The sequence below is a fragment of the Panthera onca genome, chromosome E2 (genome assembly GCF_046562875.1).
Source record: "Panthera onca isolate mPanOnc1 chromosome E2, mPanOnc1 haplotype 2, whole genome shotgun sequence".
Taxonomy (NCBI): domain Eukaryota; kingdom Metazoa; phylum Chordata; class Mammalia; order Carnivora; family Felidae; genus Panthera; species Panthera onca.
The window spans coordinates 46,081,624-46,109,336 of NC_138353.1; the positions used below are offsets into that span (position 1 = coordinate 46,081,624).

Below are 27,713 nucleotides of genomic sequence, written 5' to 3' on the forward strand. Positions count from 1 at the left end.
GGATGATGCTTCCCAGACGCACAGAGGATGAAAGCAGGCATAGGCCCTGTCGAGGGCCTGCAGAGCGTGTCTAGGCCCTGCAGGCTCGCTCTCTGAGACCTGCAGCCCTCCATCACTTTCCTTTGAACTTCTCAAACTAGACGTTTGGCCAGTAAGAGCAACAGCAGCAGCTTCACCTCTAAATCAGCTAGCGTATCCTCTTGCAGGTTTACCAGCCTTTCTCTGGGGGTGCAAAACCTTTCTCCTCTCGTCCATCCTTCCCTGTTGGGTCCCCTTGCCCCACAGACAGCGTGGGCAGCCGGCAGTGACTTTGAGCTGGCCATCTCTATTCGGTAGGGCCGCCATTCTGCGTCCTTGGTGGGGCCTGGCGAGATAACGTGGCCCTCTTCCTCTGCTGTGGCTCGAGGCCCAGCCCCAACTCTCACACTGTGCTCGCAAAGAACAGAAATTCGAACCGGTCTCCAGGGGGAGAGGAGCCGACAGTCCGAAGACAAGGAGGGAGTCTCCTGTCTGCCCCCCTCCCCCGTCCCCATGCTCCCCACTCATGCCACGGACCCTGGCCGTCATGCCTCGGGCTCCCACCCGCCCTCTGCGCGTTCATTGGACGACGTGGGGGAGATGGCCGGGGTCCCTGCTGCCCTGGCGGTCTCTGTTGTGGGTGTGGACAGAAGCCTGTTAGAGTGCTCTGTGCGGGACCTAGCCTCGGCCCTCCTAACCTCTTTCCTTTCTCTCTCTCTTCCCCCTCTCTCCCTCCTCTCCCCCCCTTGCCTCCGCTCTTCAGGTCCGATCCGTACTGGGTGCAATGAAAGCTCTACGCAGGCCTTACCATGGAAGGCTGTGACTCGCCCGTCGTCTCGGGGAAGGACAATGGGTGCGGTATCCCTCAGCACCAGCAATGGACTGAACTCAACAGCACCCACCTCCCCGACAAACCCAGTAGCATGGAGCAGTCCACAAGCGAGAACCACGGGCCCCTGGACAGCCTGAGGGCCCCCTTCAATGAGCGCCTCGCGGAGAGCTCCGCCTCGGCCGGCCCCACCGCCGAGCCCGCTGGCAAGGAGGTCAGCTGCAACGGGTGCTCGGCCTCCTTCGCCAGCCTGCAGACCTACATGGAGCACCACTGTCCCAGCGCGCGCCCCCCGCTGCCCCTGAGGGAGGAGAGCGGGAGCGACACCAGTGAGGAGGGGGACGAGGAGAGTGATGTGGAGAACCTGGCTGGGGAGATAGTCTACCAGCCCGACGGCTCGGCCTACATTGTCGAGAGCCTGAGCCAGCTGACCCAAAGCGGGGGCGCCTGTGGCAGCGGCAGCGGGCCCCCCCCCTCGCTCTTCCTGAACTCTCTCCCCGGGGCGGGGGGCAAACAAGGGGACCCTTCTTGTGCTGCACCAGTCTACCCACAGATCATCAACACTTTCCACATAGCCTCATCCTTCGGGAAATGGTTTGAGGGCCCAGACCAGGCTTTCCCGAATACCTCAGCCCTGACGGGGCTCAGCCCCGTCCTGCACAGCTTCCGCGTGTTTGACGTGCGACACAAAAGCAACAAGGATTACCTGAACAGCGACGGCTCCGCCAAAAGCTCCTGCGTATCCAAAGATGTTCCCAACAACGTGGACCTGTCCAAATTCGATGGCTTTGTGCTCTACGGCAAGAGGAAGCCCATCCTGATGTGCTTCCTGTGCAAACTCTCCTTCGGGTACGTCCGTTCGTTTGTGACCCACGCGGTGCACGACCATCGAATGACCCTGAGTGAAGACGAGCGGAAAATTCTTAGCAATAAGAACATCTCCGCTATCATCCAAGGGATTGGCAAAGACAAGGAACCCCTTGTGAGTTTTTTGGAACCAAAAAACAAAAACTTTCAACACCCTTTAGTTTCTACGGCTAACCTCATAGGCCCCGGACACAGTTTTTATGGGAAATTTAGTGGCATTCGGATGGAAGGGGAGGAGGCTCTCCCAGCCGGCTCTGCTGCCAGCCCCGAGCAGCCCCAGGCTGGTATCTTGACCCCCAGCACCCTCTTGAACCTTGGCGGGCTCACCAGCTCGGTCCTGAAGACCCCCATTACCTCAGTCCCCCTGGGGCCTCTGGCCTCCAGTCCTACCAAATCCTCAGAGGGCAAGGACTCTGGGGCAGCAGAAGGAGAGAAGCAAGAAGTAGGCGATCCGGATTGTTTCTCCGAGAAAGCAGAGCCAGCCGAGGAGGAGGCAGAGGAGGAAGAGGAGGAAGAAGAGGCAGAGGAGGAGGAGGAAGAAGAGGAGGAGGAAGAAGAGGAGGAGGAAGACGAGGGTTGCAAAGGACTCTTTCCAAGCGAGTTGGACGACGAACTGGAGGACAGGCCCCACGAGGAGGCTGGGCCCGTGGCAGGTAGCAGCAGCAAAAAGGACCTTGCTCTCTCAAACCAAAGCATTTCTAACTCCCCCTTAATGCCTAATGTGCTCCAGACCCTGTCGAGGGGCACAGCTTCTACTAGTTCTAATTCTGCTTCTTCCTTTGTTGTCTTTGATGGTGCGAACAGGAGGAATCGTTTAAGCTTTAACAGTGAGGGCGTCAGGGCCAATGTGGCAGAGGGCGGCAGGAGGCTGGACTTTGCTGACGAAAGTGCCAATAAAGACAATGCCACAGCACCAGAACCAAATGAAAGCACAGAGGGCGACGATGGGGGCTTTGTCCCCCATCACCAGCACGCTGGCTCCCTCTGCGAGCTTGGGGTTGGGGAATGCCCCTCGGGGAGCGGCGTGGAGTGCCCCAAATGCGACACGGTCCTGGGCTCCTCCCGCTCGCTGGGCGGCCACATGACCATGATGCATTCTCGTAACTCATGTAAGACACTTAAGTGCCCCAAGTGCAACTGGCACTACAAGTACCAGCAGACACTGGAGGCTCACATGAAGGAGAAGCACCCGGAGCCGGGGGGCTCCTGTGTCTACTGTAAAAGCGGGCAGCCCCACCCTCGGTTGGCACGAGGTGAGAGCTACACGTGTGGTTACAAGCCTTTCCGCTGTGAGGTGTGTAACTACTCCACAACTACCAAAGGCAACCTCAGTATTCATATGCAGTCCGACAAGCATCTCAACAACATGCAGAACCTGCAGAACGGAGGAGGGGAGCAGGTGTTCAGCCACTCGGCCGGGGCGGCGGCGGCGGCGGCGGCGGCCGCGGCCGCGGCGGCCAACATCGGCAGCTCCTGCGGGGCCCCCTCGCCCACCAAACCAAAAACCAAACCCACCTGGCGGTGCGAGGTGTGCGATTACGAGACCAACGTGGCCAGGAACCTGCGCATCCACATGACCAGCGAGAAGCACATGCATAACATGATGCTGCTGCAGCAGAACATGTCCCAGATTCAACACAACCGCCACCTGGGCCTCGGCAGCCTGCCCTCGCCCGCCGAGGCCGAGCTTTACCAATACTACCTGGCCCAGAACATGAACCTGCCCAACCTGAAAATGGACAACACTGCCTCGGACGCCCAGTTCATGATGAGTGGATTCCAGCTGGATCCCACTGGGCCCATGGCCGCCATGACGCCTGCTCTAGGTGAGGCTGACTCCGTGTTTGTTTGTTCTGGTGACTTGAGTTTAACTGGGGAGAACCGAGAATAGACTGAGGTCCTTTGGATTCGGCTGATGCTGATTTTCTCCAGAGTGGTGGTGTATACCCTCGAGTGTCTGACTTTCAGGTGTTTTTCTCAAGGACCCCTTGTGTGCCTGTGGGGGGTCGTATGTATTCAGCACCCACACGTGGTAATACTCCGGCTGCACAGGCTGGGATTAAAGTTGAAGGGTTTCCTCTAGTTTTTGGCTTCCGGTCAACTTCCCTCTCTCTTCCCATCTTCTCTTTCTTCATCTCTTTCTCAATTTGAAAAATCGCCCCAATTATCTGAAACTTCTGGGTTCCGTTATTTACTGTAATCTACAGGAAACTGCCATTCAAGTTGTAAACAGGGACAGTCCTCTCCATAAGAGCGACTCAAAATCACAGTGTACCTTATTCAGATAACCGAATGCTGGGTTCTGTGCCGAGCAGGGAGCCATCCAGATAAGTGCTCAGAGTTCTCGGGTGTGTTCGCGGGGAACTCCATGAAAGAGACGCGTTCTTTTTTTTTTTGTTTTGCATGAGTTGTCGCTGATAAGTATAGTTGGGAATTAAATTGCCCCAGGGCACCATAAAGAGTGGTGTGCTAGACAAAAAATGAATACATTCTAAAATTGTACATCAAAGAAAGCTGAATTCTAATATCCATTAGATGATGGTTAATGGAGCCTTTGTCGGCCGTGAAAAAACAACCCATGTTGGAGAAGGTGAGTTGGCCGTGTCCGGACAGCAAGTCTTACCAACTGGCTTAATTGACCTAGAATCGGATCAAGAGGATAGGATTTGGATGCCAAAAGTCATCGGTCTTTGCATCAAAAGAATCACAATCATTTTTAGGGTAGAGCCTCTATAGCGAGAGATGTACAAATCACTTTTACAAGGACCAGTATGATGGGGGCTGTTGCTGCTCCCACCACCTGTGCCTCAGACAGGCACTGCCTGGTCTCTGTCCCCTGACCCGGCTAACCAGGGTGGACCAAGGTGGTGGCCTGGATTAAGCAGTATTCCTTTACTGACACAGGAATAAGTTGTTCTCAGCAACAAAGTGTGAGCAGATTACTTTTAATCTGACATGGTTTAAGTTAATGCCAGGGGCCAAGCCTCCCCAGTTGGCACGTCTTTGTATGGTGTTTTAGTGCTAATTGCTGCTGATGAGTTATATTTCATAGCATTTAATTTGTTTTTCCTGCGAATTCTTACTACTTTAATCTTATTTTCTGTTTTGGAATATTGACCTGTGGATCCTTTATTACCAAACGATTTGAAGATGTTTTACCAACTGGTTAATAATGGATGCACAGAAATCAATTATTTTATTTGTCCCCAGAGTGAACCATAGGGTTTGCACACCAAGGGATGGCATCATACTGTAAGCCTTTTTTTTTTTTTTTAAAGCCTATGGGAATTGAGGTTTTCTCATCTGGAGATTTAAAATCTTGGGGAGGCAGATCTTGGAGTAAATCAAATATAATGTAGGTAGAATGAAGACACAGAAAATGGATAGGTTCATACTGGGTCAAAGTGAGATCTTTTTAATTACCTTGAAAACCAGTAATTCTGACTAAGACTTGAATTAAGTGGTAGAAAAATATTTTGCTTTTACGCAAGTGTCTGTGAGTCTGCGGGGCATCATGCATTATGGGCATATGGCAGATGGAAAAGAAATGGTAGAATAAATCCCTGTGTTCTGGACATGTATAGCAGATCCATACTTTATTTCTTAAAGAGAATAGAGCTTTTCCTTCTAAGGGCTTTTCCCAGGTCAGCCAAGCAAAGGTCCTTGAATTTTCAGGGTTACTGCTTATCAGCCAATGTAAGTCTCTGGAAACCTTCTGTGCTCTTAGTGCACAAGAACAACTGAGATGGAGCTGGAGTCCCAGATCCTTTATCCTGGAAGCCTGAGTGGGTGTGGGTATGAGAGCATGTGTCCAGAGGTCCTGTAGAGTAAGTCATAGGACCTCGGTAGAAGCGGGTGTATGCAGATGTGAAAGAGCCAAAACATTAAGTCCTATATGCAACTCTGCCGATCTTTCTTGAGGCCATTTGTGAGCAGGCTGTAGGTGTTACTGGGTATTCCTGGGCTCTGCAGGGGGAAAAATGTTTTTGTGAAATACATTTCTGCTTACGAAGTTATTATTCTCATACTTCTTTTGACAGAGCCTTCTTTCTTGTGATACCAAACAGATGCTGCTTCTGGGAAGGCTTTCTTTCTGGAGGGCTTTAAGGAGAGGGCTGGCATCCTTTGGTCTGGTCTGGTTGGATTTTGCTGCCATTTGTAGATAAGATATTAGACTCGAAGCCATCTGAATATCCTTCCAGACATCGCTTTTGATGATCAAGTTTAGGACAGCACTGAGAAACAGCTGGCGGGGTATCTGCTTTTCCAGGTAGCCGCCTAGCTACAGGACATCTGCATGAGGTTTTCGAGGTCCTCTGCTTCTGCCTTTGGGTCTAGAAGGTGTCTTTTAATGCACGTGCCTCTCTGACGATGTGCTCATGGGTGGGCTCTTGTGCCAGGGTGTAAATTCTAAGTATTAGACTTGGGTGCGTGTGGGGAGGTGGGGTCCCCCCCTCACAGAGATGTTACCTCCGGTGTAGCTTCAGGAGTAAACACCGGCTGAGTTCTCACTCACAGGGGCTCTCTTCCTAACTTCCTGAGAAATGGGTGAGGTTCTGCCACTTCCTGGAGGCTGAATTAGTTCCTTCTAGCTCTACAGATTTGTAGGATTCTGAGCCCTGTGTTCATTCCTCCAAGGTAGAGTTCTCGGAGGGAGTTTTGGCTTTCCTGTCGCCTTCGTTTCACTGCTTCTCTGTGTCTTCGATTTGCATTTCAAGAGCTTGGAATGGGAATAGGGACTTACTTCCTCTGTGTGTGTGAGGATTTCTCATTTTTACTCAGGCATCCAGCAAGTGACAGCTGAATTTCTCTTTAGAGCAATATTGATGTGCTGAGGTTAAATTTAAAAAGTGGAGAAGATTTGATGCTTCAGGTGGTTGGCATCAGAAACAAATATATGTTTGCTCCTTGTCTTACCCTCTGGGCAATTTCTGCTTTTACTGAACACAGCGTATGTTTCATGGATGCTACCTGGCCTTTGTCCCCATTAAGGGATGGAGCTTTTAGGCTCCCCCCCCCCCTCCTCTTTTTCTCTCCCGTCCTAAAAAGAATGTCTTAGTTAAGGCTCCTCTCACCAGGGGAGATGGCAGGGGAGAAGACAAGCAGAAAGCTTCCTGAGCCTTCTGGAATGCACGTGCAAAAGATTTCTGCGGCTTGCTAGATTGTCCACAGGCTTCATATGCAGCCAGTCAGCTCGGTAGAACCTTGTAACTGATCTTCTCACTAGAGGTGCCTCATGTAGCATAAATAAGAAAATCATTAAAAAAAAATCTTTTATTTGATTAGCCGCTAACTTGGATTGTAATCAGTCATTAAAACAAAACAAAATAAAACAAAACCTCAGGCCAACCACATGTAAAAGGTCAAGTCTGAGTATCAGTTGGGGAGGGGCAGGGGCAGACATAATAGCTCAAGTGTGCGTGTGTTTGGGGGGAGAGGCAAAAAATAGAAGCCAGTGCTCAGCGTTCTGCTGGACTTTATGCTGCTAGGTAATGCAGAGAAGGCTGCTGTTTCCAAGCCTATTTTGTGGTATAAGTAAGAGCTTGCAGTATTAATTTACCACTGGTGAGTGAGAGCCCATCCCCAGTTTGTGCAGGGCACTGTAGAGCTGAAAAACAATAGGGCGAGAAGGGCAGAGAAGAGCTTTCTCAGACCCTTTTGGGGGGACTCTGAGCTGACCTTTGCATTTCACTGCCCATCTGGATCCACTTCCTGAACCTGTAACATTCTGGTTCCCCTTTAGCCTTGTCCTGCACAGCATCTGTGTAGGGGGCTGGGCGGTCTCTAGAGGTTCAGCCAGGAGAAGCCTGGACCCCTGCCTTAAAGAGGCTGTACCCTGATGGGGACACTGGGCAGCACGTGGCTCTCCATGTGGTTGATGACAAAGGAGAATGTGACATGGCCCATAGCAGACCTAACATTTCATGCACCGTGGGGGCTCAGAAAAGGGGAGTGATTATATTCTTGGGGACATGTTGGAGGAGCTGGCACCGTTGACAGGCAGGTAGACTATTGACCCGCGGGGCGTGATGAGGAATAGGGAGACCGTCCCCTAAATCTCAGATTTAGAGCTGCGCTCTCCACTGCGGGAGCCACTAGCCACATGTGGCTATCTAAATTAAATGAATTAAAAAGAAATACAATAAAAAATTCAGTCGCTTGGCTGCAACTTTGCCGTATTTCAAGTGTTCACCAGCCACACGTGGTTAGTGACTAGCACACCAGACCGTGCAGGTACAACATGTTTCCATCATTGTAGAAAGTCCTGCTGGGCAGTGCTGCTTTAGATAAATTCTGGGCCCGATTCTCATTTACCTTGAAGGCTTCATATCTTAGATTACAGCTGTAACTCATTTCCAACTTTGAGGGGTCTGGAGTTTCAGATTCTGTTATGTCTAGTGAATGATGCTTATTCCCATCTTTTCTTGGATTAGAGTGAGGGGCCGAACTGAAATATTCAAGAGACTGTGCTTCTAGGTATTCTTTTCCAAAGTGGGGCAAAAAACATGAAACCTTTTACAAATTTCAGAAAGTCCACAGGAAAAGATCTGAACACATAAAGACGCATAAAGTTGATTTTTTGGGGAGGAGGGTGGTGTTTCCAGGTCGTAGCACCTTGCAACACTTGAAATGGGATCTTTTTTCTCCTGGAACCTAGGCTGAGGGTCAGGGAGGCTGGGGGGTGCCTCAGCTGCATCTGTGAGCCCGGCCGCTGATTCTCTTCCCCTCTCCTTCCCCACAGTGGGCGGTGAGATCCCCCTAGACATGCGCCTCGGGGGCGGGCAACTGGTGTCGGAGGAGCTGATGAACCTGGGCGAGAGCTTCATCCAGACCAACGACCCATCTCTGAAGCTCTTCCAGTGTGCCGTGTGCAACAAGTTCACCACGGACAACCTGGACATGCTGGGGCTGCACATGAACGTGGAGCGCAGCCTCCCAGAGGACGAGTGGAAGGCCGTGATGGGGGACTCGTACCAGTGCAAACTCTGCCGCTACAACACCCAGCTCAAGGCCAACTTCCAGCTGCACTGTAAGACCGACAAACATGTGCAGAAGTACCAGCTGGTGGCCCACATCAAGGAGGGTGGCAAAGCCAATGAGTGGCGGCTCAAGTGTGTGGCCATCGGCAACCCTGTCCATCTCAAGTGCAACGCGTGTGACTACTACACCAACAGCCTGGAGAAGCTGCGGCTGCACACGGTCAACTCCAGACACGAGGCCAGCCTGAAGCTGTACAAGGTGAGCCCCGGGCTGCTTCTGGAAGGCATGCCTCGGATCCCTGGGTGCTGGGTGCTGGGGACAGGGGACGGGCTGTGTCGCGGCGGGGCTGGTGGCTGGATGGTAACCTGGTGTTGGAAGGGGTGTTGGCATCCGCTTCCTGGTGAAGCTGCAGTGCGGTGGCAGCTTCTGCCACCTGAAGGTTGTTTTTGAGAGGCGCCCGTTTCGGAGGGCGGGTTCCGTTGACAGCAGCCCGATACTTCCCCATCGACAGTGTCTTTACAGTTGGCTTTTTCCCCCTTGAGTTGTTAGTTGTGGCTTTTGTGTACCCTCGTGCTCCTGTATTGTCCCTTTCTCATACATGCTTCATGTTCTCCCTTTCCATCTCGTCCCCACCCCGCGCCCCTTAATCTCTTCTCTCCTAAATGCCTCTGGAGGACTTAGTTCGTTTGTGCCTTGGTTCATTCCTTCATCCATTCGTTCATTCATCCATTCATTAGGTACGTATTGAGCACCTACTGTATAGCAGGTGCTGTTCTGGACACATGCCCACCTCCATGCACAAAACAGACAAAAAAAATTCCTGCCCTCATGGCGCTTCCATTCTTTTGCAGGGAGGTGGGTGATAAATACAGTGCATAGTTGACTAGAAGGTGGCACGTACTATTGGGAAAATTGGGATCAGTTAAGGGGGCTCCTCTGTTCTTTGTTCTGTGCTCCTTTCTCTATCTCATGTTTGCATTTCCCCTTTTCCCCCCTGGGCTTCTTCCATCCTCTTCCTCTCCCTCTGTCTCCCCTCCCCTCCCTTCCCCTCCTCTCCCCTCCCCTCCTGGCCCCTCCTCTCCTTCACTCCCTCCTTTCTTTCCTTCCTCCCTCCCTCCCTTCTTCCCTTCCTTCCTTCCTTTCTCCCTCCCTCCCTCCCTCCCCTTCCTTCCTCCCACCCCCTCCAGTCTTTCTCTCAATCCATAGACTGTAACGGTAACGGTGAGGAGGAGGTGCTCAGATACTGTAAATAGTCCTTTCACTTGCGAGGCAGAATTGCTCCAGACGTTTCTATTGATTTTCACTGGACTTAAAGCCTCACCTTTTTCTCTAATCATCCCATAATGGCTTTAGTATGAACAATCAGGTACAAATCGCCATAAATCTGCCCAGCCTCCTCCCACATACCTTCCACACCCTCACTCTCTCTTTGCATTTTCCTCCCTTTTATTATCAGCCTCCCCTCTTTCCTTTCATGCCATTTCCCACATCTTCTTCGGGGCCAGGGAGCACTTCTTTTGACCCTGAGCTAGTTTTAATCCCCTTTCTACTCCTGGCGATTTTAAAGGGAGACTTCAAATAAGGAAGACCTCAGGTCCTTTCCCCATGTCCGTCTCTGTCGAGATTGATAACTGTAATTCATTTTACAATTGCTCGTTTTCAGCTTGGCAAGAGTCCTGGGTAGAGTGGGTGAGAAACCATTTTAGGGAAAGGAAGAGAAAGCAGAAGTGAGGCAGTAGAAATAGAGGGTTCTAGAATCGCCTGCCGACTCCGGCACAGACGGGCTGGCGTGGTGCAGTGGGGAAGGTCTGGACGCCAAGCAGCTGACCCCCTTGTGTTATAAGTCAGCAAGAACCTCACTGGATGGCTTAGTTTTATGTCACCATTAACAGAAGAGGCTCCTGGCAGTCACTTTAAGTTAGAGGTCTCGCGTGGCTGTAGCGCGGTACTGATTGTGGTCAAGAAAACCTGACGGGAAACCCATAGGAAAACTATTTCCAAAGGACCCGACTGAGAAAAATTAGTTTGGAGCACTCCCCATGGTCATGGAAGACTGTCTACCACTTTGACGAAGGCTGTTTAGAGTTGGCAAGCAACTGTCCTCTTCCATCTGAGGGGGGAAAGGCCCTTTAGATTCATTATAAAACCTACATGGTGGTGATGAACTTTCCACACTACATTCTCCAGTAAGAGTATATCACGCCCTTGACTTTGCTTCTGAGGGGCCTGGAGCCCGGAGGATTCTCTGAGATTATACCTTTTTTTGGTCCCCAGGACACCTTCACGCATCACACTTAGCAAGTCAGGTTGAGGTAGTTTCCTGGATGGATGTAAGGGAGCCATTTGTGTGTTTCCGTTTGTGTTTTGCTGAACTGTGGACACTCATCCTCCTTGGCCTTATTTTCTCTCTCTCTGTCTCTCTTTTGAATTTAAAAGATGGAGAAGACTCCTCGTCAAAAAAGGCAGTGCAGGTGGGCCACAGATGTTGGGGTGTGGGATAGAACTGGGGAACCAGTGTCTAAAGAAGTCTCCAAACAGTACACTTGGCTGACACAACCCCGGGGGTGAACGTTCCCCACATTCAGAGCAGAATTCTGTGTGTCAGGAGCCGTAGGTCATGAGTCTGGTCTCATTAGTCCTTGGGTAATGAATGTCCCTCTGCTTGCTGTGGCTCTGCTGTGGGGGCGGGGAGCTCTCTCACCCACCCCTGAGTGACACGGAGATGGGCTTCTTCCAACGCGTGCGCCAAGCCTTTCTGTCCTGCGGTGTGATTAAGACAGACTTGCTTTGCCGCTGAGGGGGCTCACTGTCGTAGGGTGTCACGAGTCCACAGATTTGGGGTGGGGCCTGGAGGTGGTTGAGAGTCAGTTTTTCTCTAGGCCCTGGTGTGGCCTGTAGTAAATGGAGATTGATTGCATGTGATTTTTCCTCTTGCTAATGTAATCCATTAGCCCAGCACATGCATAATCAGTTTAGAGCACAGTTAACTGGATGTAATCGAGTTCTTTACTGTCCGCTAGAGAAACAGCTCCAGATGCTGCTGACCTGGGGAGGGCACCAGGCTTCTCACACACAGCCCTCTTTACTCACCCCATCCTCACTTCCCACCCTGCCCCCCAACCTGTCCTGGCCCCCACCCTGCCCCATCCCCGTGCCTTGGCAAATTAGACATCATTTGGTCAGGAAAAGTCCCAACTTGCTTTGTGCTGCACCTGCTCGAGCAGCCATGGTGTACTGGACTTCCTAATGGGTCTCTCAACCCTCTCTTTCAACTGAGGTCTTTATTCCCTCCTCTTCCTTTTTCATGTTGGAGGAGCTAGAACAGCCATCTCAGGAGATGCAAGCAGAGGCGTAGCTTTCTGGTTTGTCGTTTGACCTCACACCGGTCCAGGGTCCCTTCTCTTGGTGTCATAAGTGCTGGGACATACGTTGCTGTATTAACACTGAGCTGTCTGAAAGCGTGAGAGGATTTCCAATCTGGACTGAGAGAGGGTTTCTTAATCCACTACCCCAACCCCACCTACCTAGAGAAGGGCAGAAACAAACAAAAAACCCTGCTGATATTATCACCCTTGCTTGCATGGGATTGTCCAGTTGTGATTGTGTGAGAGCAGTTTTTCAATGGAGATTAACGTTCGGTGAATTCTTCCTCCCTACCTCCTAGGAGTGGAGGGGAGTTTTGGGTGGGGGGTGAGCTAGAGAGCCCCGGGCATCAGATAAGGCTCTTCCCTTTCTCTGGGCCTCCAGGTCACTTAGTGAAACACTTAGGACTGAATTCCTTCAGTGGTTTTTTGTGTGTGTCTTAAAGAGTTGTGGGCTCTGGTCTAGCCCCTAGAGGTCCTCCGCCCATATGCTCACACCTGCCGTGATGGGGCACTGTGGTTGATCCACCCGGTGGGAAGGGCCAGCAGCCCCAGTCCAGCTTAGAGGCTGGGTCCTTGGTTTCTGTCTGTAGCGATTCATCTGAGCCAGAATGGAAGCGTGTTGTGGGTGGGAAAGGTACTTGTCTCTCATCGGGGCTTGAGCTCCAGAACTTGAATTCCGCCCCTTTCTGCTTTCCCTCATAAATGGATCACTCTTGTCTTTGGGGACCTGGCCACTCCCCCACCCCTTCCACCTGTAGAGCTGTAGAGATGCGGGGTGCCTTTGCTTACCTTAAACAGGGAGTGGCAGGTACTGACAGATGCCTGCCCTCTGCTCCCCCCCAAGCTAGCATAGGTCCTGAGTCCACCGTGTGTGCGTTCACAGCTAGTATGGGCCCTTACGTGTTTACCTGGACTTCCCTGCTATGTGGCATCCATAGTGAGCTCCCTAAAATTTGTGGCATCTTCTGCTTGAGGGAGGAGAGTGCAGAGAGGACAGATAGAGATCAGTGTACACTTGTCAGCTGTTAGGATCTGCTTTTTCTTTTGATATTTTTCTTCACCTGAGAGTCATTGGACTGGAAATCCATCAACTTTAGCAGATGGATTAAGAACCGCCCCCTCCTGCCACCTCCCCCCCCCCCCCCCCCCCCCCCCGCCCCATAGTAACTCTATTACTCAGAGTTCCCAGCTGAGGTGCCTTTGATTAGACCAAGCCTGATGGTTTCATATTAACCTTAAATTATACACAGAGGAGGAGGTCGTCTCCCATGGAGTTGGGTCTGGGCCCCATGTGAGCTACCTTGGGCCAACGGGGCAGACGGTGAAACACCAGCTCTACTTGGCTTAAAGTAGAGGTAAAGGATGGCACCAGTTGACTGAAAACACACACCCACATTCTCCACATAGTGGACTTTAACACTTGCCACCCTATTGGGATTCTTTGTGGTGGGAGGAAGTAGGAAACCCTCTGTCAGACTCTGAGAATCCACCTTCTCAGTTCTTCCCCAGACTCATAAACTCACTGGGGCTGTCTCCCAGCAGGGCCATAAATTCATCACAGGGTGGTCGGACAAATCAGAAGACGTAGAACAAATCTGACAAAGATTTCCTCTTCAGTCTGCATTCTTCGTGCTCCTTTATGGGTACACTTGGGGGACAGACTGTCTTAGGAAGACAGCTGCATGCTGCATGCTTCATGCTTCAAAGACTGGTAGCCTTTGTCTTGCTTGGAAAGCAGATAGCGTGGATCCTCTGGTGAGCCCTGCCTCCCTCCCTGTCCTCTCCTCCCTGGTGCGGCTACCATGTCTGAAGCACTTGGTCTAGTGTCATCTGCTTTACATCGTCACTCTGGAACTAGTGTCCTCAAACCTTGTTTTCTCATTAGGTTGACTTCTTTTTTTTTTTGTTATGGGCATTCTTTTGCCTTCTTCTTTCCATACCTTGGTGCCTTCATGCAAAAATGAAAGGAGGGGAATGTTTTTGTTTCCTGTGGTTGATTCAGAAGGTGTGAAAAGCCAGATGTTAGGGCAAATTTTAGCCCATTTAGTTTTCCATGCCCTCTGTCTCCTAGAGCAGCAGGGCATTTGAAGTTCATTTCCCTCACTTGACTGTTGGGCTCACAGATGTGGGCCTCCTGGAGCAGGGCCGGGAGACTACATGTGGGCCCCGTGGTCATTCCTGCAGAGCCCGGGTTGGCTCTGGTAAAATTTGTGACCACGAGTAACTTAAAGGAGACTCTAGGAAGATTGAAAGGCCACATCTTTTTAGGAGGGAGTGTTTATGCGATGACATAGTTAATCCTTCACTGCCGTAGTAATTGTGGGCAGTGTATGATGGAGGAACATTCATGGCAAGTATATTGCCAGTGTGTGCGTTGTGAATGGTAGACATCTCTCTGCACAGGTTCCTTGCCCTCCCTTCCGGTCAGAACTGTCCCACCCACCTTGATCTGAATCCACCCCCCCACCCCCATGAGTGTTATTTCGTTCAAAACATTCATTCAGCTGATTGGCTGGCTTTATGCACAAACTTTGCCTGGATCCCTGTGGTTATAGTATTATACACACCCTCAGGTCAATAAGGTGAGGTCAGTCTTCTCTTTTGCCTTTTGCCTTAACAAAACTGAGATCTTATTAGACGTGGCTAGTTTTAAAAAGTCCATGCTACCATTGAACAACCATAACACTCACTGTAGCACTTTCTTTTTTTTAAATGATATTAATATTTTTGTTTTGTCTTTATTTTTCCCTTTTTAAATATTTTTTTGTGCATGGTAAAGAGCTGATAAGACCCTTTTAGAATATTATTCTGAATTATTTCTTACTAGACTAGCATTCCATGTTTGTCTCAGTGTAAGCTACTGATAAAATGTAGATTCCTTATTTTTATGGTAAAATAATTAATATGAGTAATCTATGTTCACTGTGGAAAATTTGAAAAATTCAGGAAAGTACAAGTGAAAATAACTATCAACCTAATCCTCCTGTGCAACAGTGTATTTTTATTTCCTTCCTTTTGTGTATAACAAGCATTCTACAAAATTGGAATGGGCGTGTGTACAGTATTGTACCTGTATATTATCTTCTAATGTCTTTAAGTGTTTTTTAATAATTAAAAAATTTTTTAATGTTTATTTATTAGAGTCTTACTGATGTACAGACAGGTTGTCTGCCATGGTTCGGTATTAGAGACAGTGAGGTAGGGAATAGGTGTGTGCATCTATGTCTCTATGCTTGTGCTGTCCCAGGAAGTGGGATTGCTGGATTCCAGGATGCGATTAATGCCAACAGATACCTTTTCCTGCCTCTTCGGACAGAAGGTGACAGTTTTAACCCCTCCCTGTTAGGTAATGCTCAGATGCCCCTGCAGTGACCGCCATGATATTCTGTTTTCCTCAGATTGGCAAAGTTGTTGCAGCCTGGGTCTCTCTAATTATTACAGAGGGCGAACATTCTTTCATGTGTTTATTGGCCGTTTGTATTTCTTTGGCAGATTTCCTGTTCACAGCCTTTGCCCTTTGATTGTCTTGGTTCGTTCCTTTTCCTGATTGATCGGCAAGAGCTCCTGGTTTATCAGGACTGACGTCCTGATTGTGCTGTGGATGTTGTAGTAGTTTCTCCTGGTCCTTTGTCCCTCTGTACCTTGGTTTATGGTACAGATGTGGGGTGTCGCCGGTGGCCGTGGAGCTCAAGCCGGCACTCTGTGCTAACAGAAGTGGACTGGTTCCCTGTGGGGGTGGTGGTACCTGCCCAAGGCCATGTTGACTGAGTCTCTTTGCATTTTAACATGTAGGAAATTTTCATTTGCATGATGTCCAGTCTGTGCATCTTTTTCTTTACGTTTCTAGCTTTTCTCTTTTCCCAGGGAGACTTTCTCTTTCACATATTATGAAAGTATAAAAGTAATAACACCTACACAACGTTTATTACAAGCCGGGTACTGTCATACTAGCTTTCCATACATTAATTGATTTAATCGTCTATGGATTAGCCTGTTTTCAAGCGGGGAAAGCAAGCCAGAGGGAGGTTACAAGGGTCAAAGTTAGTGAGTGTTGCTGGAGTGAGTGTTCAAACCCAAACGGGTTGGCACTACTTAACCAATATTTTCTTCAATACTTTTTCCTTCCATTTAAGTTTTTAATCTGTAAGGAAAGTATTTTGTGTGTGGGGCACTGGGGGACTCTGTTTTTCTGTATTGTGATTTAGGACTGTATTTTCTTTCAAAGTGGACGGTTGATCGTCCAACAGTTTTTTCAATCACCGTCCTGTCCTAGCTGATGTGAAAGGCCATTTTTATCGTCCCTATTTCTCTAAATCTTACAGTCGGAACATATTCACAGAGTAGTGTTTGTCGAAAGCATTGTGGAAGGAGAAGAGGGAACAGAGAGAGACAGTTCTCTTTTCAAGGCATGGAAAGTCCTGTGGATGAAGTTTCTTCCTCAGACCTTTTCCTGTCTCTGTCCCGAATTTTCCCCAGTGTGAAATTTCTTGGTTTAATTACCTTTGTCAAATTCACTAGGTTGAAGGAGCCTCCACAAGAGACGAGGGTTTGGGAGAGGAGCTGAGTTTCTTTTTGTTCCTTAATGGAGACTGGGTCTCACCAGTTGTCTTTAAAAAAAAAAAAAAAAAAAAAAAAGACAGAGAACAAATACTGAAACTTCTAGAAGTTCCCCTTTCTGAAGTTCTTATTCAGATAACGAGGAGACAGTGTGGCTCTGTCCACATGTTTCTAGTATAAACTGTTCTCTACTGGTGGTGATAAGTCTCCTTTTGGATTCCAAAGGTGTAAGGTGTGCTGGTTTGCTGGCTCAGCCGGAGGGGCAGGGAGGCCTAATTTCAGATATCTAGTAACTACCACTTTGTCAAAATATTTGAAAGCCTCCACCCGCCCGCCCTCAGTCCTCAAGACAAAAGCCCTAGATCTTATGAGAGGAAAATCTCAAACCATCAGCCCCCTGCAGCCACTTAGAGGAAGAAGTCAGACTTGGGGAATGCTTTCTGCGAATGCCATCTGGTGTCCTAGGGGTGCTCTGTAACCCTGAGGAGGATTTTGCCGCAAAGATTCCATTGCCTCCACATTCCAGCACAATTCCATGCGGTACGATTGTTCTATAGGTAAGCCCAGTCTGGCAGGAACTCAGCGCCATAGAATGGGACAAAGGTGCGAACCCCATTTCTAGTCCCTTCAACTTGCTGCAGACCTGGTCTAAAAGGGCAAATTTGAATACGGTTAGTCCCAACAGGTGTTTCTGGTTTTGTTTTGGTGTGGTTTGTTTTGTTTTGAAAGGGAAATCGTAAAGGAACAATTAAGCATTGTCAGGAACGCTGTCAGGAGCAGGCAAGAGTTTTTAAGTAATTACATAATATGCCTGAACCGTGGTCTTTATTCTGTTCTCTACATATTGAAACTACAGATGTCATGTGAGTGTAGGGTGGGAAAGACTGTTAATCTGAAAAACGCTTGAGTCATTTCATACTTTAATATTTAGTTAAATTAGGTTTCCAGCTGTTTTTTTTTAAAAAGTAACCAGTATATAGAGTGAAAGGTAAAAACGTTGGACAGAGAATGTGTTGCTCACAGAAGTGGTGGAGGTTATTGCAACCAGGGGGACATTAGGATGGTGACCCTGGGGAGCACTGAAGCAACCCCAATGGAAGCCTCCACATAAAGTCACCAGATTTAGCAAATAAAAATGTGGAATCGCCAGTTACATGTAAATTTCAAATAGCAAGTAATGTTTTAGCATAAGTATGTCCCATAAAATATAATTGCATATACTTACTTGAAATTCACATTTTTTATATGTTTATTTTGGGGGGGAGGGAAATGAATGAATGAATGAATGAATGAATGAATATGAATGAATCCCAAGCTGGTCCCACACTGTCAGTGTGGAGCCTGATGTGGGGCTCGAACTCATGAACCAGGAGATCATGACATGAGCTGAAGCTGGATGCTTAACTGACTGAGCCACCCAGGCTCCCCTGGACTTCACATTTAACTGGGCATCCTGTCTTTTATCTGGCAACCCTACCTCTGGATGGAGAAAAAAATTCTCTTAGGGTGTTCTGCCAACAGGCTCAACCAGAGCATAAAGAGAGAGAGAGAAGTGGCTTCCTTGTTGGTAAACCTCTTTTTTTTTTAAGCCATTCCCAACAAAAGAGGAAAATTACAAATGCCTCTAATGATGATTTCCAATTTTTGTTATTTATAGAAAACTGTCATATCAGATTTTCACATTTTCTACATTAAATAAAGTGCTTTTCCTATAATGAAATCTGAAATTTTCTCCAGAGCTGTTTGTTAAAATTTGCTTTTCAACAATTTTTTCATTATTTCCTTTTGCTGGAGTGCTTTCATGTCATGTGGCCAGACAGACGTCAGAGTGCCCGGCTAAGCCTCCCACAGCTATGCCAGATGCTTCGAGTGTTATTGCTCACGCTGGTCTGGCCTCCCTCTGCACTTGATCTTTATATGGAGGTGATAGAAATTCACGGCCCTTGAGCGTGGGCTGTTGTACACAGAAGACCCTAAGTGCTTACCTTGAATAGGATGCTAATAGGAATTTTCTCAAGTAGATTTGAACTTGGACTAATCATCAAGAATAATCAGGGAACTTTCTCTAGGGCCCACGTCCTCATCCTATAAAAGGCAAACTAGTTAGAAGGTTAGAAATGTTTATCTACTGATAGTGTTTGGTTTGCCGCCTGTTAATTAGCGGGGCAGGTTCTCAGACCCAGAATGAGGGCCTCCAAAGCATATCTAGTCTCTTAGGTCAATAGTTTTATTCCTCGTCTCGTTTGCCAGGACAGTCTGTGCGTTGAACTTGCGGAAGGACTTTCCCATCCACTCGCTGTGCCTGTTGAGTCTTGCCCTCTCCGGTGACAGGCTCCTCCTTGAGGATTGTTGGGTCTTGTGACCACTCCTGAGCTGACCAGGTAGTCTTTGTTTCCCTGCCCCTCGGAAGGAGGCCGAAGACTGGGCACAGGCACCGGGGCTTCTGGGATGGGAGGCGTCCCTGGACCTGTCATATTCAGGGGCTTTCCTCTTGCTGGTTCAGATGTCGGCACTTAGGACAGCATTCCCCTGTCCAGAGTGCACAAACAAATGGGAAGAGAATTTCTCCCTCTGTGTCAGCATTTATTGAACGCCAGTTTAGTGCTGAGCTCTGGTAGCATTTTGTGTAGATTCAGGTTAATGAATCTTTAGCATGTTTTGTGAAAACCCATTTTGTGTGGGGCACCTTCTGTGAGCAGCACTGCCCGGAGTGTGGTTCACCCCCGGTGTCTGTGCACTGGGATGGCTTCTGTTTGTGGTCCATGCTGCCTGCTTCAGAATCTTCACGTGGTCCAGAGAGATGAGCAGATAGCGGGTGTGGTTCTGAATTAGAAGATTATTCTTCCAAAAAGTTGGGGCAGACAAGTTCTATCTTTGTGGGGCTGGAACTTTTTTCCAAGGTATTCTCTTTCCTTTATATCTTCTTCCAGCCCCAAAGCTGGAAAGATGTCATAACCCACCACAGCCTGGTGCTGTCTGTCTTCTTTGACACCTGAGGAGGATGGAGTCTCGAATGACCTCAGGGCTTTTCTAACAGGATTCTGTCGCCCTTCACTGCTGGAGGAGCCCGGGCATCGCCAGGCTGGTAGTTGGTGGCGTGGCCGTGATGCACACACGGAGGTTTCCCTTAGTTTGTCTTTGACTTTTATGCACATGCACCACAGGGGTCTTTGGGACAGTGGGAACGATAATGTCGGGGTTTTGTGTTTGTCCCCTGGTTCCCTTCAACCCTTCTCAAGCCTGTGGAGGGAGCTCATGTCACTACAGAGGTCCTGCAGATGAGTTGTTGGTGCTCCTGAAGATCTAGGAAAGGCTCTGATTTTATTTCCAGCAGAGACTGTCCTACTGGAATGATCCTGTCGAGCTTTAGAACTCCTATTGCTGATTTAAACTAGGTCTCATGTGGGGTGCCTGGGTGGCTTAGTCGGTTAAGCAGCCGATTTTGGCTCAGGTCATGATCTCACAGTCTGTGAGTTCGAGCCCCGTGTCGGGCTCTGTGCTGACACCTCAGAGCCTGGAGCCTGCTTTGGAGTCTGTGTCTCCCTTTCTTTCTGACCCTCCCCGGCTCACTTTGTCTCTGTCTCTCTTTCTCAAAAATAAGTAAACATTAAAAAAAGAATTTTTAAACTAGGGCTCATGTGAGCTGAATGCTTCATGTCTCAGTCTCTTTACGAACCATTGACTCATGGGCCAGGAAGGTTCTCTGAGCATCATCACGTGTTTTTCCTACATTTAGGGCACTATGTGCATATGTGTGGGGGATATAAAGGGCCACCCCAAACGCTCACCCTCGGCTCTGGAGCACCCCCCACCCCAACTCCAAGGTCAGTGTCGGCTTCTCACCTCTGCTGTGCCTTCATGTTTCTGTATTACCTTCTACTACCACATTTCTTGTTTTTGAAAATGATTAAAGATAGAAGGAACTGGGGGAACATTCCTAGGCTCCTCCATTCAGCCAAGTCAGGAGGCTTGAGTCCCGAGGACTGCCATTTCCTCAGTGTCCTAGATTTTAGTCAGTGAGTTTGACTGTAGCCACCTGTGGTTTAGGAAGTGCTGTGAGGGGTGATTAGCTGCAGGCATCTGCTTGTGTGTTTGTTCACTTTCTGATTCTCAGATTAGGATCTGGCCATTGTTGGTGTTGGTGTTGTTATTATTATTTTTGCCCAAACTGGGTTCCCATTAGTAGCGATGGCCACAGCCGCCAGTATAGGAAGACCAAACAGTTTGTCCAGGGATAAGAAGTCTGAACTTTGTCCAGTAATGTGTCCGTGCCCCGCTCTGTGCATCTCCATTATCCTGCCGTGGTAATTTGCACCTCTGGGCCTTTGGTGCTTTGAGTTTATCCAAAATTCAGACTTTTCCACGCTGACGTTCTGGCACCCAAAGGACCCCAAAAGCTCCCCAGATGCTCCTTCTGCCTTCCCACTGCTTCCCACAAACACGTCACATGCTTTTCTTCTTTGCCTGGCCTGTTCTTTATTCCTCTCGAAGTGTGGCATTTGGAATAAAATCTCACCTGGAGAAGTCTCAGCAGTGACAAAGCCCAGCTCCGCTGAGGGGAAACTAATTACACAGCTAATTAAGCCAACAGATGTCATTGCAAGTGCTCATTTCTTTGTAACGTGGATGTACACGCCCCGCATTGCCGAGATGGGCTCCTGGCCTATTGCAAGATGTCTTGTTATTTGTTGGACTTTAAGGACTGGTATCTTTCCTGCCCCGCCTTTACGCGTTAGTGACACGGCCCTGCTTTTCCAGAAAGCTCTCTCCTGCTACTGCAGCCACAGGTGGTATCTCTGCCCTGAGAGCATGTCACACCATTTGGTACCAGGCTGGTCTCTGTGTCATGTGGTAGGTAGTCCGTTTCCCCAACAGATTTTGAAGGCTCTTCCGCACATGAGCTGCCTCTACCATCATGGGGATCTCGACAGGTAGACCCCAGGAGAGGGTGCAGATTTCCTTCACTGCCTTGCCTGCCGGAAATCGAGTTCTTTGGCAATAAAAGTAGCAAAGGAGTGTTTGAAAGGTGCAGTTTTGATAAGAGTGTAGAGCAACCATGATTTTGTCAGCAAAATTGAACAACTCCTGTGTTGTGGGACACATCAAGCGTTCTCGGGAGTGGAGGGAGGGGTGTCAGGAAGCAGGAGGGAGATGGTGTTTTCATACCCACTCCCTACAGCATTAGGAAAGGGACAGACAGGTTGGAAGGATGCAGGGGGCCTGGGGGAGGCTGTGGGGTGTCGCCGGTGGCCGTGGAGCTCAAGCCGGCACTCTGTGCTAACAGAAGTGGACTGGTTCCCTGTGGGGGTGGTGGTACCTGCCCAAGGCCATGTTGACTGAGTCTCTTTGCTAACAACCTCTTGCCCTCAATCATGCCTGCTCCATGAGTGGATTCAGTGTCCCTTCCTAGTTGCTGGATCTGGAAGTGACATATTTCACCACTGCTGTGACGCATCACCGGTGGCTCCCATGTTGCCACATCCGTTGGCCCTGTTTGAACCCCATGTGACAGTTCAGCAGCCTCTGCCACGCTTTCTCTTCCTCCTCCTCCCCCTTGCTTGTGTGACACCAGGCTCATGGTTCGTCTAGGCCCTTCTCTGGCCCTTCTTGGCCTCCTTGCTGGTTTCTTTTCTCTTGTGAATGTAAATACTGGTTTCCAGGGCTTGGCCCAGGTGCCCTCCTTTTTCCTACATGTGACTCCTCCTGAGTGCCTTGTTTAATCCATTGCTTTTAAACTGTCACCTTCTGGTGACACTTGAATTTAGATCTCGAGCCCTGAGCTCTCCCTTTATCTACCTCCCTACAAGATATTTCCATTCGAATGTCTGATAATCGACTCCTCAGACTAAGCATGGTCTAGAGAGAAGTCTTGATGACTGTGACCCCCAACACCTTTCTCCTCTAGGCTCCCCCATTTTGGCAAGGGCCCCTGCCAGTCTACCATTAACTCAGGCCAATAAGCCAGAAATTGTTTGTGGACCACTCTTTCTTTCACTCCCCAGTAGCCAGACCATCAGTAAGTCCTACTGACTCTGCCTTCAGACACCGCCCACCCCATTGCTTCTCACTGTGTCAGTTCCCTCCCTGCTTCTACTTTTGCCCCTTGTAACTCACTGTACACATAGTGATTTTATGAAGAGGAAAACCAGATCATAACACTCCTCTGCTCTGACCCGACAGCGGCCCTCCATCCTGCATAAAATAAAAGCCAAACTCATTGCTCTGGCTTACAAACTCCTTTGCGATGTGCACTCCATGCACCGTGCCAGCTTCGTCTTGTACCACCCTTCCCTCTGCCCACTACACTTGAGCCACACTGGCCTCCTTTCTCTACATGCAGTATGCCATGCTTGTGCCTGCCACCGGGCCTTTGCACCTGCTGTTGCACTGCCCAGAATGTGCTTTCCTGACCAGCTCTCTTTAAATGTCTGGTTCTCTGAGAGGCTTTCCCTGCCCACCTACTCTCAAGTCACCATGTCTTCACTTTATCCGAGTTTACTTGTCTGCATTGACAGTTACTACCTACTTTTCTTGCTTGTTGATATATTTGTCTCCCAGAAGATCAAGGACCTTGGTTGTCTTCTTAATGGCTGTATCCTTAGTGTTTAGAACAGTGTCTGACACCAGCCCAATAAACGTTCACTGGAGTGACAGAAGTACTAACAGAATGTGCCCGTGGTTTCTCTCTGACTCCAGGATGCGGTAAAACAGCCCTGTCTGAACACTTGGCTATTACAGTTGAGATTCCAAAAGCATATGTTGGAGTGAACTGAGTGTTTTTCAAAGCTGTCCATAGCTGTGTCATGTAGCTCTGTGCAGTTACACTCCTGTATTGACCCACTGAGAAACAGTTCTGGTGCGGCTCACGTCCAGGTATTTTGAAAATTCCCACATGCAGCTGGCTTTGGCCCAGGATCCCAGAATTCTGCCAGTCCGAAATCACAGCTCTTTCTACTCAACAGTCCTAGAGATTCATGCCCTGGTAGAAAAATTAATGGTGCTTTGCCCCTTCTACTTCATATTATGGTCCATTTTTGTAGTAGTCTTTCTCCTCGAATCAGTTATAAGACTCTCAACATCAGGATCCATTTATTCCCATCCAACTTTGTGTGTTTCCCAGTGTCTTGAAGATGTTGGATAGAATGTAAGTGTCAGTGGAAGAGTTAATACCCAAAGATGGCATCTTGAACATAGAAATGTAAAGACTAGGTTCAGCCCTGAAAAGCCTACTCTGGTTTCTTTAGAATCTTCTCTGCTCTGTTTACTCCCCCTCTCCCTGGGCAAATGTCCGTGTCTAAATGATGCTAATTAGTCCCAGATCTGGTTGTCCCCAAGAGAACCACGAGCCTGGTGGCAGAATATATTCCCAGTAAGAGAGGAACTCCAGTCCCCTTCTCGCTTCTCTCCTCCCACCCGCCCCGTGTTGAAGCCACACACTTTTGACCACCTTCTGTGAGCAGGACTGTGTATCACCTTCTTCGGGGCTGTGGTCCTAAGCTTTGTAAACTTGGCTGACTGTGATTCCAAAAGAGAGACATTTTACATTGATGACTCAGCTCACTATACACAGAGAGAGATTTTGTCTATATTATTGAAACAAATTTTTAGAGTTCAATTTTATCCTTCTTACATGTGCTGCATATGGATACTTCCTATTTTGTTCTGTTGTTTCATTTACATAAAGGTTCTACTCACTGCATTGATTTCGAGATCCACTGAGGCAGTGACTCTCAACCCAGGGAGCTTTAAAAACACACGTGCAGGCCTGGCCCATCCCAGCCCATGGAGGTTCTGATGTCATTCACTGTGGGCTTCTAGTGTGCAGCCCTAGGCTTAACACCATTGCACCCATGGATCACCACCCGCAATTTAGAAAACATTGCTGGGTAAGATACAAACAGGAGTTGATCATTCAGCAGGAGCAGTGAAATGTACACACGAGAGTTATCCAAGTGTGGAGGGAGGTAGGGGGAGGGAGAAATCCCATCCACTTGGTTCGCTCAGAAATGACCTCCTGAAAGAGAGGGACGCTGGACTTGGGTAAGATTTGAAGAGGGAGAGCTTTCATAGATGGACAGAGGATAAAGGTAGATTCTTTTCTCCGTATCAAGCCTGAGACCATGTTGCTAAACTGATTGGAGTAACCAGAGTTTCCTTTCTTGCACTTCTGGTTACGGTACCTTCTCAAAGAAAGTCAGCTATGGGCTAAACATTTCAGACTAATAACTCACAGGAATTGGGACCTTTTCGCATGCTGCTAGGAAGGCGTTCTGCTCAAATGATCTGTTGAAATAGTAGAAATACTAAAAAAAATACCCCATAAACAAATACTGAACTATAGTTAATGCTAAATATGTTGAAGTATTTAGGGCTGTGATATGTACTGATGTCTGTAGTTTACTTTGAAATACCATAAAAAGGTAAGCTGCATTGATAGATGGATAAAAGAATGGATAGATATACAGCAGAATATTAGTTTTAGCATCTGGGTGGTGGATATATAGAGGTCTACTAAATGATTTTTTCCAACTCTTCTCTGTAACTGAAAGTCTTCCTAATACAGTATGGGGGTAACATACTAAAATGGTTAGGTCTTCTTTTGCTGTGAACTTGACCATGTAGAAGCTTTGTGTTCATCAGGAGTTCTCTTCTCCACCCCACCCTCTTCCTCTTTGCCTTCCCATGCTCTGGAAAGAATAACATTGATGTTTTGTCGTGTCTCTGAAGACCAGGCTCAGGTGAGTTATTTCCATTTTTTTTTTTTTCCAGACAAGGGCATGCATTTCATTGGAGGCAGGAGCATGCCCAATTGAGAGCCCTCAGACCAGGGCAAGAAGAGCAGGGGTGGTAGGGTGGGGTGGGGCGGGGGGAGTCCAGGAGGCTCTTGGTCATTCCAGAAATTTGAGATGCCCACCAGATGACAAGCATTAGAAAGCTTCAAGATAAGATGCCCGAATGTGTGAAGGAAAACCCAGGCAATTTTTTGAGTTTATTTTAGAGACCGCTCACGAGCTGGGAAGGGGGGCAGAAAGAGAGAGAGAGAAAATGAGAGAGAGAGAGAGAGAGAGAATGAAAGAATGAAAGAAAAGAAAAGAAAAGCAGAAAGAGAGAAAGAAAGAAAAAAAGAAAGAATATTTTAAGCCCCAGTGCGGGGCTTGATCTCATGACCTGAGCCAAAATCAAGAGTCAGATGCTTCACCAACTGAGCCACCCAGGTATCCCCAGTGCTTGGGAGTTTTAAAGAGAGAAAGTCACTCTGGTGTCAGGCTGCCTGGGTGTGCATTCCAGCCTATCTTTCACAGCTGTGTGCCTTTGGACACAAAGCTTATTCCCTGTGCGCCCTTCACTGTAAAATGAGCTAGTAAAACAACATGCCTGATAGGACTGTTGAGTGAGTTAAATGAGATAATACATGCGATGTGTGTCTACAGTGTAGTCAGTGTATGGTGCAAAACAATGTGTTAGTCTTTATGAATACTATTTTTCGGCATCAGGTTTTCCACTCTTATGCAGACCACATAATTGAAGTTACTTTATTATTTGTCTTTCATTAACTTTGAACTTGACACACTTTGGATTTAGAGGACAGCAAGGCTAGTGTGTGTCTTTTTTTTTTTTGTTTTTTGGTTTGGAGGAGGAAGAAAGAATTACCTTTGAGAGAAGAGTGACCAGTGTGTAGGGAAATGATTTGGGCCAGTAATTAATCTTGGCCAGTCATTCATGGTCTGATCTCAAGAATGGGGGGCTTAGAGAGATCACGGAGTTGTCTTCAAGCCCCAAGTATGTTCACAGGCCTTTGTGGTCCTTGTCCTTGTTTTTAGGGAATACTTCTGTCTCTTCTCCTAAGTAGTGGAGCCAGAAGTAGTCTAGTGAGGTACTTGGGAAAACTAGAAAGTAACCCCTGTCCAGCTTTATTTCTGCTACAGTTCTCTGATCCCTTCTCTGAGAAGTACTTACAAGATCTTCAGTTGTGAGAAGACTGAGCAGTGAAGTTACTTTTACTGACATAATTTTATAATAATTGCCCTGCCTAATCTGGGGGACTTTACTGTTTGATTTAAAATTTTTTTTATTTTATCTGATCTTATTTTATCTTATTTTTTATTTTAGAGAGAGAGAATGTGCAAGTGGGGGAAGGGGCAGAGAAAGAGAGAGAGAGAGAGAGAGAGAGAGAGAGAGAATGAATATCTTAACCAAGCTCCACACTCAGTGTGGAGCCTGATGTGGGGCTCAATCTCATGACCCTGGGATCATGACCTGAGCCAAAATCAAGAGTCAGATGCTCAACCAACTGAGCCAGCCAAGGTCCCCAATTTTTTTTAATAGGACTTCCCTGCAAGCCAGCAGCACACCCATATTCCCCTTGTGTGACCAAAATTAGATGCAAGTAAGAATTTAAGCTTGGAAATTGGTTCAGAGTACACAGCACACTCAGAGAACTTTCTTTTTTTTTCTCTTATATTTCAGAAATAAGTATATATTTCTGATAAAAGCTAATGTATATTCACTGCCCCCCCCCCAAAAGAAATTATAATCCAAATGCACAACATGGAGGGCAAAGGTGGAAAAGTGAAGGCTATGTTCAAGTTAGCCTAGAGTACATTTGGCTTCGGTGTCTCTTGGTGTTCTGTTTTTGTGTCTGTTTATGTTTGGTCACCTTGGCAATACCACAGAATATCGTAAAGGGGGAGCAGCCTCTGAACCCGAGTGAAGCTTTAACTAGCGCTGCAAAACTAGCCATACCCACCTGGCCTAAGTGAGTTCATTTATGCTGAAAACCACAGTGTTGGAGACTCGGATGACTTAACATTGCCTTAGGAGTCTTCCTTCAGTGTTTACGTCTGTGTCCCTGCTTGTGGCGGGTACCATCCTAGTCTCCATTCACAGTAGCAAACACCTTCAGTCAAGTATGCAAAACTGTTTCCATGGCAATCCTTTGTTACCCATTAATTTAGAATATTCCACAATTTTTCTTCAGCTGAAACTTTTGTTTTTTTAAACCGTGCATGGCTCCTCTTCCCTTATTTGTACATTTCAAGTTCATCTCCTTGGCTACTCAAGTTCTGGATGTTTTCCTCCCTGCCCCACCTCTTTTG

At 48.1% G+C, this 27,713-nt stretch overlaps 1 protein-coding gene and 1 long non-coding RNA gene across 7 annotated transcripts in view; one reads left to right on the forward strand and one right to left on the reverse strand.

Moving 5' to 3' along the window:
- The window catches only part of ZFHX3 (zinc finger homeobox 3), a 250,541-nt gene that overhangs the window by 88,353 nt on the left and 134,475 nt on the right, over positions 1-27,713 (forward strand). For 4 of the 6 annotated variants that reach the window (XR_013552520.1, XM_060650277.2, XM_060650280.2 and 1 more), the window contains exons 2-3: positions 782-3,540; positions 8,457-8,953. Coding sequence is in view for 5 of the 6 variants with exons in the window: in XM_060650277.2 (XP_060506260.2) it covers positions 828-3,540; positions 8,457-8,953 (3,210 nt within the window). In the remaining variant the exon portion in view is untranslated. The remainder of the gene's footprint in view (positions 1-781; positions 3,541-8,456; positions 8,954-27,713) is intronic. The other 2 variants (XM_060650282.2, XM_060650283.2) reach the window with 1 other exon arrangement.
- Positions 1,656-27,608, reverse strand: LOC144614631 (uncharacterized). The gene is made up of 3 exons (XR_013552523.2): positions 27,365-27,608; positions 16,561-16,667; positions 1,656-1,745 (listed from the first exon to the last, which is right to left on the reverse strand). It is a non-coding gene; the product is annotated as an uncharacterized LOC144614631 (long non-coding RNA).